The sequence below is a fragment of the Clupea harengus genome, chromosome 18 (genome assembly GCF_900700415.2).
Source record: "Clupea harengus chromosome 18, Ch_v2.0.2, whole genome shotgun sequence".
Classification (NCBI taxonomy): domain Eukaryota; kingdom Metazoa; phylum Chordata; class Actinopteri; order Clupeiformes; family Clupeidae; genus Clupea; species Clupea harengus.
Window position 1 is genome coordinate 26729175 of NC_045169.1, and position 17076 is coordinate 26746250.

A 17076-nucleotide genomic window follows, 5' to 3' on the forward strand; every position below is an offset into this window, starting at 1 on the left:
TTTATTCACAATTTCTTGTTATTTTGTTAATACCTAGTAGTTTCTGGGATAGTAGCTTCATAGAGGCAGGCTTCATAGAAAGTGTTACTAAATGTTTAGCAGGAAACGTGCTCCACTATCTGCACTTTCCAAGGGGTGTCTAAGCTATACTATCCTCTCTCCACTAGATGGCGGCAACAGCTGCTCATAGAGCAGAAGCCCAAGCGTTGAGTAGCCGCTGCGTGTGACTATACTATCCTCTCTCCACTAGATGGCGCTGCGTGTGACTATACTATCCTCTCTCCACGAGATGGCGCTGCGTGTGACTATACTATCCTCTCTCCACTAGATGGCGCTGTGTGTGACTATACTATCCTCTCTCGACTAGATGGTGCTGCGTGTGACTATACTATCCTCTCTCCACTAGATGGCACTGCGTGTGACTATACTATCCTCTCTCCACTAGATGGCACTGCGTGTGACTATACTATCCTCTCTCCACTAGATGGCGCTGCGTGTGACGTATCTCTGAGGTTGGAGTCCCGCTATTATTTTTTTTTCACCGCGTTCATTCAGGTGTAGATTTTGAGGATGTTTCACAGACAAAAGGAGATGTGTTGCCTTTACAGAAAAATACACGTGCCTATTATGGTCTCCATGGTCTTCCGTGGTCTTTACTGCTTTTCAGAAGACTTTCAGGCAAGGAGTGGCTATGGAGAGAGCAGTAAGGACCATGTCTTTTTCTCAGTGATACCCCCACCCCTCTCAGATTGGTTGTCAGCTATAATGTGTGCAATGAAACTCTGATAGTACTGTCCCATACTGTCAATGGAGAAGTGTTGAACACAGAATTGATCTCCATGCAGCTTTTATTATGCAGGAACTCCCACCACTGCCCATGTATCTATCTGTATATCAGCACTAGCAATGCCCACCACTGCCCATGTATCTATCTGTATATCAGAACTAGCAATGCCCACCACTGCCCATGTATCTATCTGTATATCAGCACTAGCAATGTTTGCTGTGTGAAACAGCTTCTCATGCAGACAGACAGGAATGAGTTAAATTTAAAGGCGTGACTTCAACTTTGTTCTTGGACTTTGCTCAGCGTTGCCCGCCATGTCAATAAAGTTTTACACCTTCGACACTCTGGGCTCCTCCTTAAGGGTCTGACATAAGAGGAAGGGCAGAAATAGTCAACGTTCACTTTACAGACTCCATTTTAACAGGAGGAAGAAGCTATCTACTTTTAACTAAACTCAGTTTGAAAACCTTAAGCTTGTTTATGTTTGATAGAAACATGTGAGTCTAATCCTGAGAAACATGTTCTGATGTGTGTACACATCCTTGCTGTGATTGATTTATTTAGAAAAGCTGGTTTCCCCACGGGACGTATCGCTAACAAAATGGCGGCATAGTAAACAGGTCTCTTGCTATTCTATTCTGCTAAAATAATATGTTGTGTTTTCAGGAGTTGTCTTATAGTCTACGTGTTTGAAAGTTGTGCTTTGACTTTTAGGCATGCATGCTACCATACATGTGGAAAATGTACACGCAGGCTACATATGAAGATGGTTTATACATAATCCATACCAAATGAATAGTGGATAAAATGGGGAGAGAGCATTCCAGTATTTTAGAACAACTTAACAGAATGAACTTTGAATACTTTGACTTTGACTTTGAATGAATCAGAAATCTATAATGATGGTGGAAGTTATTTACATGCTGGGCAGTAATGAAATGAATGTAACATATTCATGTTTGGTCTTGAATTGATCCTTATTATATGGGCAGTAGTCTGATCATGATGTCTTTGCAATCTCAAGTACCTGCTATAGCTGTGTAATTTGATTAGCCCATTGTAACCTCTGCCTGGGCATACCCAGATGACCAGGGTTGGTGGGGGGGAGAATGTTATCTTAGGGCATCAAGGACAGATGGTGACGTTAAAGGATTGGTTGGTGTCAAATGCATAGAGGTGCAAAACCACTTTAGAGTGTTTGGGCTGGTTTCGTCTTCGCTCAGCTCTAGGGTTATATGTGTGTTGAGTGTTTGGGCTGGTTTCCTCTTCACTCTGCTCTAGGGTTATATGTGTGTTGAGTGTTTGGGTTGGTTTCCTCTTCACTCTGCTCTCTTCTTCTTCTGCTCTTTCTGCTGCTGCTTCTCCTTTCCTGTCTTTGAGTGTGGAGATCCTCTCTTCCGCTCTTTTCTTATTCTATCACTCTGTCTGTCTGATCCTGTCGTCCCCTCCTCTCTTATTCTATCACTCTGTCTGATCCTCTCTTCCCCTCCACTCTTATTCTATCACTCTGTCTGTCTGTCTGTCTGATCCTCTCTTCCCCTCCACTCTTATTATATCACTCTGTCTGTCTGTCTGTCTGATCCTCTCATCCCCTCCACTCTTATTCTATCACTCTGTCTGTCTGTCTGATCCTCTCTTCCCCTCCACTCTTATTCTATCACTCTGTTTGTCTGTCTGATCCTCTCTTCCCCTCCACTCTTATTCTATCACTCTGTCTGTCTCTCCTCTCTTCCCCTCCACTCTTATTCTATCACTCTGTCTGTCTGACTCTCCTTCACCTTTTCTCTCACCCGTTCATCTCAGGTGTTATTTTCTATCTCATGTATTCAGGTTTATTTGGTCATTTAAGGGAATCTGTTCTAATTGGCATCCAACATACTGAATGTATTAACTTGCTATCATTTACAGTTGTACTTATTCATTTGGGTTATATAGTACATTCAGTTAATTGTATTAATGAACTGTACATTAACCATTCATATAACTCCTCGTGTGCCATGCCATTACATTAATTAAGACCTCACAATTGGCGTATAAACTGTTTGGTAATATTGTAGGTCATTTAATATGTACTGGAGTCAGATTAATCGTATTTTCCGCAATATTTATCACTGTATTGATATTGTATCAGTTTATGGGAATTTAGTTTATGTTTAGTTTTGATGAGTTATGTTTAGTTATGGTTGATTGGCATAGTACATGATAATTTTAGTTATACAAGGATGGCAAGGGTGGCACTATCCAACAACAGGGCACAACTGAGTGGCGACAGCTGCAACACACACCGCATGCTGTACCCGGGATCTTTATAGGCCCTCCTAAACACAACAACATGGCTGTCTGTAGCCCACTGCTGCTAAACACAACAACATGGCTGTCTGTAGCCCACTGCTGCTAAACACAACAACATGGCTGTCTTTAGCCCACTGCTGCTAAACACAACAACATGGCTGTCTGTAGCCCACTGCTGCTAAACACAACAACATGGCTGTCTGTAGCCCACTGCTGCTAAACACAACAACATGGCTGTCTGTAGCCCACTGCTGCTAAACACAACAACATGGCTGTCTTTAGCCCACTGCTGCTAAACACAACAACATGGCTGTCTGTAGCCCACTGCTGCTAAACACAACAACATGGCTGTCTGTAGCCCACTGCTGCTAAACACAACAACATGGCTGTCTGTCGCCCACTGCTGCTAAACACAACAACATGGCTGTCTGTCGCCCACTGCTGCTAAACACAACAACATGGCTGTCTGTAGCCCACTGCTGCTAAACACAACAACATGGCTCACAAGAAGTATGAAGTATGTTGCGACAGGTGCCGGGTTATGATGTATTAATCATGACTATGGGATGCACTTAAGAGGAAAGTCTTTAGTCTGGATTTAAAGATGGAAAGGGTGTCCACAGGTTTGTGCACACATGGCAGCATTCAGGCAGTCTTTGAAATTCAAACTCAATGATATAAAATCTCAAAACTCAGTTTCAGTCGGTACCCCACGGCAATTTATGACTGAGATGGGTACGGATGAAAGGCCTGCAGTGTGAGACATGGATTATTTCAAAGGAAGCATGAGCATACGGCTGATATTTAAGAAACAACCATTTTTGACATTTTTTCATAGTAAATTGCCCTGATCTTTACTGTCAGTTGTTGCCAGCAAGTTCTGAGTAAGGCTACATGTAGGTGAGGTGTTCAGGGTTGCAGGCAAGTTAACAAACTATAGAAACATCAGGCAAGTGTTTCTGTCGAAGGACTGGGTAAGAGCTTTTCTTTCTGATGAGTTTCCGTTGGTCATCTGCAACTGGCTTAACTTCTCATAACTGACTGAACATGGAAACATCAGAGATATACAGAGGTATACACTTAACAGAGACTACCACAAGTATGCAGTAACAACATATCAGATATTAAATGTTTGGGACAAATTAGGGGTGGGTGATATGACCAAAATCTTCTATCACGGTATTTGTAATTTGATATCACGGTTACGGTATATATCACGGTTTATTTTACGTCGGGTGACCAGATTTGGGTTTTTGAAAAAGAGGACACTTCAGCGGTGGCGAAATGTGTCCACAGACATTTATTTATTGACCCTTAAGAACACTAAGGTGTTATACTGCCTCAATAGGCTATTGGCCCAACCAATAGTGGCCAGTATCAATTGAATCTTTAAATAGTAAAATTAAAGCAAAGTGTATGTAAAAAAAAAAAAAAGGAAAAATCTTTCTTTGGCATTTAGTCCAGTGCTTATGTTTCAGTGGTTCTTTAATGTACTTTCAGAAGATAACTCAAGTGTTAAAACTTTCTTTTCAATGTGTGTCCATATGTTAACGCAATAATGTTGAGATATTTTTTTTATATGGCCACATATTAAAATAAGAAAATTAAGAAGTTGGCCATGACACATAGACATATATACATAGACGCTCCATTGACCGCCTCAGCCCGTTGCTGCGACGTGCTAACGTGATGATGAGGTGATGACTGGCCTGTAAACAGACGCAAGTAAATGATGGAGCTGCGGTTTTTCTGGATAAAAAGCACTATAGCGTTTATATTTCTCAACCGATTTCACTGAGTCGTTTTTATATTCAAGGGTTTATGATCTACGTAGAGTACCAAAAAAGGTTTTGTCTCCATGTTACTTAGATTCTCGTTGGTTTTGCCGTAATCGCCGTTGACATAAATACATGTATATGTCTATGATAATCGCTGCTAGACGGTCACTGTTCTTGTGCTCTCACAGCTCATTCACTTTGAAATACTGAAAAGAAATCTAAACTATCGAAATAGTGCATCTTTAACTACTAATATTTGACCATCATTGAGAAAAATGGAACAGAATCTGCAAATAAATGCCTACACTAGACACTTTTCAGTCCATATTTTTCAGTATATTGAATCTTTCCCAACAGTCGAGGATTACTCAACAAGTAGGCATGACAGTCCACAGGTTATGTGCTTAAAAACCCCAACATTCGCAGGTCTGTAATGTCTTTATTTTCACTGCTGCGAAAATGTAATGACCGCTGACCATCTTTCATATTATTCCGCAAGTAGTCCGGTCATTTAACGTAACGGGAAGTAATGGGTTGCTACGCAACACCTGAAACTTTAGAGTTCTATTTGCCTGAAGAACTATTTTTTCTCACCAGAAATCACAAAACGGCAACAACATCGTTAAAGAGGTATTTTTGGAGGAATGGCTATCGTTTTGGCGAGTTACTGTATAATAAGAGGGATGATGTATAGTTCGGAGGTCATTATCTAAAAATAAATCGATTGGATTTCACAATAAGAGTATACCGTGGTTGAAACGGTATGGCCAAATCTCTCCAGGTAGACACATTTCTACCGTTGCACGGTATATACCGTCATACCGCCCAGCCCTAGTATACCAGTTACCAATGTAGTTGAAGGGTCTGAAGAGTGGGTGGTGGTTTATTACAGTTACCAGTGTAGGCAAAGTTGAAGGGTCTGAAGAGTGGGTGGTGTCTAACAGTTACCAGTGTAGGCAAAGTTGAAGGGTCTGAAGAGTGGGTGGTGGTTTATTACAGTTACCAGTGTAGGTAAAGTTGAAGGGTCTGAAGAGTATTAGTATACAGCCTCAAGACTGTCCAGTTTGAGCTACAACTGCTTCTGAGCTTTAGGCCACTTTTTCACATAAACATAGTATATGAATGCATGTGGAAGTTATAAGCCTTTTTCACATAAACATAGTATATGAATGCATGTGGAAGTTATAAGAATGCTAATGTATTGAAACTGTATGCTACTGCTAATACTGCTAATGCTACTGGATGGAGAAAGATGAAAATCTCACCAAACCCTTTACTCTGGTACCTTCTTCTTCAGTACGCCTGGTCTGAGATGATGAATGATGCCAGATTAGATGATCAACAGTGAGGGGATTACGATACCAGCCCTCCCGTAAGGATGGAGGAAACAGCAGCCAAAACAAGTCTTTCAGAAGGACGGAAGGTGAAGGAATCCTCTTCAAGGTAACTTTGATACAACTGCAGTGATATTCATTTGAAGACATGTGTGGGTGTGTGTGTGTGAGTGTGTGTGTGTGTGTGTCTGTGTGTGTGTGTGTGTGTGTGTGTGTGTGTGTGTGCGGGTGTAAACTCTAAACGCTGAATAGTCATAATAGATACAGGGCATCTTGGGTTCACCTCTTTTCAGTAGAACTTACAACACTAAGCCTGCTCACTTTAAAGTCTGCTCCCAGGCACAAGGCTAACTAATTACCGGTAGAGACATTTCATTAAGATGACAGAACTCAAACTGCTTTCAGATAATAGCATGATTTGTGCTCATGGATTCTTTTGTTTTTCCAGGACAATAGCAGTCCAGGCAAAATAGCGTTTTACGACAGACTAATTGTAAAATATTTTTTTTCAGCATAGATCATTTCTATGAGGTGTCCAGAACAACATACTAAAAGTCCTAAGAAATCCTAGTTGATGAAATATGTTTAATTTTCATCAATCTGAGATGTGTGCTAATAACGCATGGCAAAAATACACCTCAAAAATGTATTTTTTTCCTTTACTCCTATCAAAATAAAACTTTACACAATGAAAGTACCCATGAAAAGTACAAAATATTGTATTACAAGTTTCTTTGAAAATGAATTTTGATATGCAAATGAGCTATACACTAATCGAATATGCCCAAAATACACCCAAAAAGGCTTAATTTGTTTCCTTTACTCCTACCACAATAAAATTTTACATAGTAAAAGTATACATGAAAAGTACAGTTTTTTGTATTACAAGTTTTTTTTTTTTTTTAATTAATTTAAATATGCACGTGAGAGTCATACTTATTGAATATGTCCTTGCAACACGCCTGGAAATGTGTTGTGTAGAATGTGCCAATTCCATTGAACATTATGGATTCTAGGGTTAAATGAATCAGTTTTGGCTCCAAAATAGGTTAATTTGCCTGGCCTATAGAAGATAATTCATGTTTAGTTGAGATAATATGTTTAGATAACAGTTCCAAACGCACAACACAATTACTCATTTAGGAGACGCTTTTATCCAAAGAGACATATAGTTCAGGTAAACCTTGGAAAGTGGACTGAGCACAGGAACACACATTTGAAACACACATTTGAAACACTCATTTGAAACACACATTTGATATACACTGTGTGAATTCATAATGTTCTATACAGGAGCCTCATCCATCAGGAGAGACCTCCATCACCTGCGCTCACTTGTGTGTCCATGAAGAGTGACATGTCAGAACATCGCCGCATCAACTTCCAAGGTGGATCAATGACTAGAGGGGTGAAAAGGTAAATTATCTCATCTTACAGCATGATGTAATAAAGGAGTGAATTTAGAGGATCAAGAGAAAAGAGGTCATAGACTAACACAGCAGACCAGCTCAATGCTGTCAAATCCAATTCCCTCCTAAAAAAGGAAATTCTTTCACATTGATCATTATTTCTTCTTTTCACTTTCATGAATAAGTGAAATAAGCTCAAACTGCTTTAAGGTAATAGCCTGGTGTGTGCTCATGGATTCTTTTGTTACTCCAGTGAAAGTAGAAGACAATTAATGTTTAGTTGATAACATATTTAGATAACAGTTCCAAACGCACATCACAGTTATTCATTTAGGAGACACTTTTATTCAAAGAGACGACAGGGTGACAAGGGGAGACAGTGGTTCAGGAGGTAGAGGAGTCGTTCAGTCTGAAGGTTGGGACAAGGGGAGACAGAGGTTCAGGAGGTATTGAGCATGAAACTGAACCCCCAACCCCAACCCCAGGTGCAGGTTGGCACTTTGCATGGTAGCCTCTGCTGGTAGATGTGTATGGGTAGGAATGTGAGGTGTGTGGATGGGTAGGACGTGTGTAGATGGGTAGAGGTGTGGATGGGTAGGTGTGTGTGGATGGGTAGGTGTGTGTGAGTGTGTGGATGGGTAGGTGTGTGTGAGTGTGTGGATGGGTAGGTGTGTGGATGGGTAGGTGTGTGTGAGTGTGTGTAGATGGGTAGAGGTGTGGATGGGTAGGTGTGTGTGGATGGGTAGGTGTGTGTGAGTGTGTGGATGCGTAGGTTTGTGTGAGTGTGTGGATGGGTAAATGTGTGGATGGGTAAAGGTGTGTTTGAGTGTGTGGATGGGTAGGTGGGTGAGGCATTAACCTGTACCTCTTACGAGTCCAAAAGTCCCATATATATGCTGTCCATACAGTTCAGCTAGGCTGTTCTCCCTGGAAAGTGAACATATGGTGATCCCTTTCTCTTTCTAACTGAGCATTGGAACACACATGTGAGATAAACTGTGTGAATTCATAATGTTCTATACAGGAGCCTCATCCATCAGGGGAGACCTCCATCACCTGCGCCCACTTGTGTGTCCATGAAGAGTGACCGGTCAGTGGATCGCTTTATCGACTTCCAGAATGCAGATTTCACTGATGCATCAAGGTAAATCCAATCAAATAAACATGTATGATGGCTCATTCACACTACAGAAAAGGCGTTCTTCATTTACACTCATGTTGATGACCTAAGCTGGGTCTTGTTTGCTGTATCAGAGAAGTACTTGGACACTGGATAGAGGGGCAAAGGCAAGAATTATACAATATAAGCCTATCAGACACCCCTTGCCTTTTGCTAGGAACGAAATATAACACATGTTGTCCTCATAACCATAATAACAGCCAGTAAGGTTGTTGAGTAGAAACTCAATGAGACAATTCTCCCAACGCCTGTGTAGATACACGCCTGTAAATGTGTTGTGTAGATACACGCCTGTAAATGTGTTGTGTAGATACACACCTGTAAATGTGTTGTGTAGATACAGGCCTGTGAATGTGTTGTGTAGATACACGCCTGTAAATGTGTTGTGTAGATACACGCCTGTACATGTGTTGTGTAGATACACGCCTGTAAATGTGTTGTGTAGATACACGCCTGTAAATGTGTTGTGTAGATACACGCCTGTAAATGTGTTGTGTAGATACACGCCTGGAAATGTGTTGTGTAGATACACGCCTGTAAATGTGTTGTGTAGATACACGCCTGAAAATGTGTTGTGTAGATACACGCCTGTAAATGTGTTGTGTAGATACACGCCTGTAAATGTGTTGTGTAGATACACGCCTGTAAATGTGTTGTGTAGATACACGCCTGAAAATGTGTTGTGTAGATACACACCTGTAAATGTGTTGTGTAGATACACGCCTGTAAATGTGTTGTGTAGATACACGCCTGTAAATGTGTTGTGTAGATACACACCTGGAAATGTGTTGTGTAGATGCACGCCTGAAAATGTGTTGTGTAGATACACACCTGGAAATGTGTTGTTTAGATACACGCCTGGAAATGTGTTGTGTAGATACACGCCTGGAAATGTGTTGTGTAGATACACGCCTGGAAATGTGTTGTGTAGAATGTGCCAATTCCATTGAACATTATGGATTCTAGGGTTAAATGAATCAGTTTTGGCTCCAAAATAGGTTAATTTGCCTGGCCTATAGAAGATAATTCATGTTTAGTTGAGATAATATGTTTAGATAACAGTTCCAAACGCACAACACAATTACTAATTTAGGAGACGCTTTTATCCAAAGAGACATATAGTTCAGGTAAACCTTGGAAAGTGGACTGAGCACAGGAACACACATTTGAAACACACATTTGAAACACACATTTGATATACACTGTGTGAATTCATAATGTTCTATACAGGAGCCTCATCCATCAGGAGAGACCTCCATCACCTGCGCTCACTTGTGTGTCCATGAAGAGTGACCATTCAGAACATCGCCGCATCAACTTCCAAGGTGGATCAATGACTAGAGGGGTGAAAAGGTAAATGATCACATCTTACAGCATGATGTAATAAAGGAGTGAATTTAGAGGATCAAGAGAAAATAGGTCATAGCCAGTCTAACACAGCAGACCAGCTCAATGCTGTCAAATCCAATTCCCTCCTAAAAAAGGATATTCTTTCACATTGATTGCTATTCCTTCTTTTCACTTTCATGAATAAGTGAAATAAGCTCAAACTGCTTTAAGGTAATAGCCTGGTGTGTGCTAAAAATTCTTTTGTTTTTCCAGTGAAAGTAGAAGACAATTAATGTTTAGTTGATAACATATTTAGATAACAGTTCCAAACGCACATCACAGTTATTCATTTAGAAGACGCTTTTATTCAAAGAGACGAGAGGGTGACAAGGGGAGACAGTGGTTCAGGAGGTAGAGGGGTCGTTCATTCTGAAGGTTGGGACAAGAGGAGACAGTGGTTCAGGAGGTAGAGGAGTCGTTCAGTCTGAAGGTTGCTATTTCGATCCCGACTCCTCCTGACCATGTGTGGAAGTGTGAGTGTGTGTGTGATCCCGACTCCTCCTGACCATGTGTGTGTGTGTGATCCCATCTCCTCCTGACCATGTGTGGAAGTGTGTAATCCCGACTCCTCCTGACCATGTGTGTGTGTGTGATCCCGACTCCTCCTGACCATGTGTGGAAGTGTGGGATCCCGACTGTAGATACAGGCCTGTAAATGTGTTCTGTAGATACACGCCTGTTAATGTGTTGTGTAGATACACGCCTGTTATTGTGTTGTGTAGAATGAGCCAACTCCATAGAACATTATGGATTCTAGGGTTAAATGAATCAGCACAGAGAATGTTGAGAGACAATTACATTTTTGAACAAGACACCATACACAGCAGCACTGAATTAACATGGGGCTTGTTGTGCACCTAATGTATCCCACTTTCAGGCTTTAATGCTGTTATCCACTCAATGCTTTATACACAGGGGCCAGATGCAGGAATGGGACCCAGATGCTGTCAGTGACCCGTTTACCAAGTCTCAACAGGAGGACCTGAAACACATATTCCAGGTTTGGATGCAGTACTGCTATACTGAATATGCCCAGAGTTGACAATGCTGATCATAACTAAAGTGATGGGGAATTTCAGATTGCAGTGGATGTGTAGGACTGTAGCTGTTAGTTCACAGGAATAGAGACAAGTACACACAAGAGAGCATGCTGGGGGAAATAATACAGTTCATATGCAGCACATACTCTTTAAATAATGATAATGAATACAGTTTATCTGCAGCAAACACAGACATACTCATCAATAATGATAATGAATACAGTTCATATGCAGCAAACACATACATACTCAGCAATAAGGATAATAATCCTTGTGTTAATTTCACAGAGCACTTATTGTATAGTCATGGTTCACATAAGGCTCCTTATCCTTTCCCTATCAGAAGGGCTAAGCCATTTTCTCCAAAAGTTATTTGCTTAGATTATTTTAAATATTCTATATTATTGATGGACTTCATGCACATGTACTGCCTTGTAATGCTTTTAAATCTCATTACTTCCTCCCAGGATTCACCTGACTAGAATCAGGCCTGTACATTCAGGCAGCATGTCTCTACTACAAGTCAATCTGTAGAGTAGAAGCAGCAGTTAAAGCAGACTTATCTCACAGTAAACCCAATGGCTACTGCTACATCATGTCTCTACTACAAGTCAATCTCTAGAGTAGAAACAGCAGTTAAAGCAGACTTATCTCACAGTAATGGCTACTGCTACATCATAGCCTAGATCAATCCCAGTGAAGAGTGAACTAAGTGAAAAGCTGCATCCCTTTTCTACAGATGCCTTCTAACATTGTAGCAACACTACAAAAGAGCAGTGTTGTATAATTGATCATGCTGAGTATCATTTAGTAGCATATTGATACTTTTCACAATGACACTTTAGTTGAAGGGCAACTAAATGAAGATTTTAAATCACTTTCATAAACACATGTTTAAAAAGCAACACATGTGTTTGTGAAGAGCGTATGTCAGTATTCACTAGGTGACATAACATCTTCCATAACATAAAAAACATATTGACACAAACGATGCTCATGTCACGGATACATTCTCTGTGATGATTAACTGTGTACTATGATAAACCCATAACATGAGTAGTGTCATGAATAAACTATGTGTGATGATTAACTGTGTACTATGATAAACCCATAACATGAGTAGTTCTTGCTGTCATATTTTTCCCTAAGTCAATACAGTGTAATTTCTTCCATTATAAACATTTTGTTTGTTTATGATTACTGATATAAGGTCTTAAAAAAGACATTATTCAGTGCTTATGAATTAGTTCTAAAATGCTTATTAGTCAATACAATGTGGTTTCTTACATTGTACATATTTTGTCATTTTAATATTTCTGACATTAGGTCATCATAAACTTATACACATTAGAGCTTATGAAGGAGTTGTAAAATAAGTATTAGGGCACCTTTTTAAAATATTTGTACTTTAGGTGTTAGAGGAGAAGATCAACACCTTTGTGAAGAATGAGCTGAAGACATTCAAGAGGATGCTGAGTCCAGATTACCAAGAAAACTTTGATAGAAAAGAGGAGGATGAGAGTGATGTCAGAGAAGCGGCTCTGAAGATGGCACTGCACTTCCTTAGGAATATGGAGCAGCAAGATCTCGCTGACAAACTGCAACAAGGTAAGAATTCTTCCTTCTCTTGCATTTGTATTTATTTGCATCAATAAACTGCATTAGCAACAAAGTAATTATTACATTTTGGTGTCAGTGGTTTACAAAACATTATTATGTTTTAATATTTTGTGAAATAGATGAGCTGGATGTAGTTTGTCAGACTGAGCTGAAAATAAATCTCAAGAACAAGTACCAGAGTGTGTTTGAAGGAATACCCAAGCAAGGAAGCTCTGCTCTTCTAGACAAGGTCTACACAGAGGTCTACATCACAGAGGGAGGAAGTGGAAAAATAAATGAAGAGCATGAAGTCAGACAGATTGAGTCAAGATCCAAGAGACCAGCTGGACAGGAGACATCAATCAAATGCAGTGACATCTTTAAACACTTACCTGGCCAAGACACACCAATCAGAAGTGTCGTCACAAAAGGAGTTGCTGGCATTGGTAAAAGTGTCTCAGTTCAGAAGTTCATCCTGGACTGGGCAGAGGGAAAAGAAAACCAGGATATCCACTTCATATTTCCATTACTGTTTAGGGAGCTCAACCTCATGAGAGAAAAACAGCTCTCTTTGATGGATCTCCTCCACCACTTCTTCACAGAAATAAAGCAGTCAACGTTTCCCAGCCAAGGGAAGTACAAAGTGTTGTTCATCTGTGATGGTCTGGATGAATGTCGACTCCAACTAGACTTTCAGAAAAATGAAAGTTTGACTGATGTGACAGAGATCACCTCATTGGACGTACTCCTGACAAATGTCATCAAGGGTAATCTGCTCCCCTCTGCTTTACTTTGGATTACCTCTCGACCAGCAGCAGCCAATAAAATCCCTCCTGAGTGTGTTGACCGGGTCACAGAGGTACAAGGGTTCGATGACCCACAGAAGGAGGAGTACTTCAGGAAGAGGATCAGAATCTTGCCAGCGAAGTCATCTCTCACATCAAATTATCAAGGAGCCTCCACATTATGTGCCACATACCAGTGTTCTGCTGGATTGCTGCTACTGTTCTTGGGGTAATTCTTGGCTCTTCAGGAGGTGGACAGATTCCAAAGACTTTGACAGAGATGTATACCTATTTCCTTATCTTTCAAACCAAACAGAGGAGCCTAAAGTTTGAAAATGTGCATGACCTTGATCCACAGTGGAACCAGAAAGTTATCCTTGGTCTTGGAAAGTTGGCATATGAACAGTTAGAGAAGGGTAATCTGATTTTTCATGAAGAAGACCTGAGAGAGTCTGGCATTGATGTCAGAGAGGCAGCAGTATATTCTGGCATCTGCTCCCAGATCTTTCAAGAAGAATCAGGGCTTTATCAAGGAAAGGTTTTCTGCTTCGTACATTTAAGTGTCCAGGAATATCTTGCAGCTTTGTATGTTTTTTTGATGATGGCAGTTAAAGGGAAAGACATAATATCCAGACACCAAGCTCCTGAAAAATCCATTAATCTTTGGAAAAGGATATTGAATATGTCTCCTTCAATGGAGGAATCCATGATCATCTTACACAAGAGTGCCGTGGACAAAGCTTTGGAGCATGAAGATGGACGCTTTGACCTATTCCTCCGTTTCCTTCTTGGCCTCTCTCTGGAGTCTAACCAGACTCTCCTGCATGGCCTACTACAGAGAGGACGAAATCTGATGGGCAATGAAGAAACAATCAGTTACATTAAGGAAAAGATCAGGGAGGTTCCTTCATCAGAAAGGGTCATCAACCTCTTCCACTGTCTGAATGAACTCAATGATCACTCCTTAGTGGAAGAGGTCCAGAGGTTGCTGAGTACTGGGACACTTTCTGGAGCTAAACTCTCACCTGCCCAGTGGTCAGCTCTAGTGTTTGTGCTGCTGACATCAGAACAGAAGCTGGATGTGTTTGACTTGAAGAAGTACATCAGATCTGATGAAGGTTTCCTAAGGCTACAGCCAGTAGTGGAGGAATCTAAAAAGGCTCAGTAAGTATGATGACAGTCTGTATTCTCAAGATAGGAGGGGTTAATGACTCTAGCTGTGTTTCCATCTAACTTTTGAATGCACATTTTGACCATTCGAATAATAAAGCCTGACTAGAAACACTTCAAATTCGTATAAAATCTTCTAATGCAAATAAACATGTGATTGACTAGAGGGGGTGGATTTTCTCACTATTGGCATAGGGTATAATGTGACTTAAGTTTGAATGAAATGGGCTTTTGTTGCAATTTAATTACATTTTCCCATTAAAGTTGCCCTGAGAACTGTTTTGATCCCACAGCTTTTCACAACTCCTCTATTGATTGATTGTCCATTTTCAATTCTGATATGTGGAGAAACATTTCGTCTGATTTTTGAATTGGTTTAGAAGCACAACACTAATATACAGACAGCAGCATTGTCCTTTTGATTGAGCTTATAGTCACTGGTGGCTGTTTTCCCCTTAAGGCTCAATAGCTGTGGGCTCACTGAAAGGAGCTGTACAGCACTGGCATGTATCCTTAGCAAACCATCTTCAAAACTTAAAAATGTGGATCTCAGTGACAACAATATTGGAGAGTTTGGGATCCAAGAACTCTGTAGTGGACTGGAGAACCCAAACTGTGAACTGGAGAGATTCAGGTAAGACATTGTGATTCTTCAGTATTCCCTAGTAATGAGTTTTTGGAGACATTTTGTATATTTAAATTTCTTGATCAAATATCCCCATTGTTACAGACATTTATAGACTTGAAGATTTCTATGATAAAAGCTCACTGAACGAACTTCAGAAGTTGTCTTGCGCAGATGGATATAAAATGTCAAGAGCATCATATTTATATTTAGACTCCTGAAATTATGACTTAAGTCATTGTCTACTGTGGTAAGTGTTATTATGAATGGATAGGCTAACAGTAAACGGATATTAAATATGTTTTTTCTCCTTCTCTCTACAGCCTGACAGACTGCAGTATCACAGAGGAAGGCTTCAGTTCTCTTGCATCAGCACTGAGATCAAACCCCTCACACATCAGAGAGCTGTGGCTAAGTGGGAATAAAGCAGGAGACTCAGGAGTGAAGCATCTTTCCTCTCTTCTGGAGGATCCCAACTGTAAACTGGAGAAACTCGAGTGAGTATCACAAGACCAAATACTGAGTTAATATCAGTGAATTTGACAGTGATGGTGAACTGTCATGCTCTTCACATGTAAAGGGTCACTATTAATTGAGCACTAAACACTTCATATCTATCTCTCTCTCCTTGTCCATTTTCATAAGACAAACTCATTACAGAAACACACACTCACTTACAAACACACACACACACACATACTTACACAGACACTTAAAAAAACACACACACACACAGAGACACACACTTACAAACACACATACACCCACACACACACTTACAAACACTCACACAAACATATAGACATTTTTTTTTTCCTTTTATCTCTACAGCCTCTCAAACTGCAGTATTACAGAAGAGGGCTTCAGTTATCTTGCATCAGCACTGAGATCAAACCCCTCACACATCAGAGAGCTGTGGCTGACTGGGAATAAAGCAGGAGACTCAGGAGTGAATCATCTTTCTTCTCTTCTGGAGGATCCCAACTGTAAACTGGAGAAACTAGAGTGAGTATCACAAGACCAAATACTGAGTTAATATCAGTGAATTTGACAGTGGTAGTGAATTTTCATGCTCTTCACATGTAATGGGTCACTATTAATTCAACACTTCATATCTATGTATCACTCCTTGTCCATCTTCATGAAAAAGTAATTACACACACACACACACACATACATACACACACACTTGCACACACTTAGACACACTTAGACACATATACACTTACACAGAGAGAGAGAGAGAGAGAGAGAGAGAGAAAAACTTACAGACACACACATATACACATACACACACCTGAACACTCACTTACAAACACACACACACACACACACACACACACATACTTACACAGACACTTAAACACACACAGAGACACACACTTACAAACGCACATACACCCACACTTACAAAACACTTACACACACATACAGAAAAACAAAATTCCTTTTCTCTCTACAGCCTCGCAAACTGCAGTATTACAAAAGAAGGCTTCAGTTCACTTGCATCAGCACTGAGATCAAACCCCTCACACATGAGAGAGCTGCAGCTGAATGGGAGTAAAGCAGGACACTCAGGAGTGAAGCATCTTTCTTCTCTTCTGGAGGATCCCAACTGTAAACTGGAGAAACTAGAGTGAGTATCACAAGACCAAATACTGACAGTGATAGTGAATTGTCATGCTCTT

General features: G+C 40.4%; 1 protein-coding gene across 1 annotated transcript; it reads left to right on the forward strand.

The window, feature by feature from the left end:
• The first annotated feature begins 1296 nt into the window (after positions 1 to 1296).
• On the forward strand, positions 1297 to 15416 carry LOC105900798 (protein NLRC3-like). The gene is given in 10 exon segments (XM_031584772.2): positions 1297 to 1407; positions 6155 to 6300; positions 7485 to 7607; positions 8625 to 8744; positions 10011 to 10133; positions 11085 to 11169; positions 12622 to 12817; positions 12949 to 13710; positions 13713 to 14757; positions 15224 to 15416. Coding segments are annotated over 9 exon segments (2697 nt in total). The 5' UTR covers positions 1297 to 1407; positions 6155 to 6235; the 3' UTR covers positions 15402 to 15416.
• Positions 15417 to 17076: the final 1660 nt, after the last annotated feature.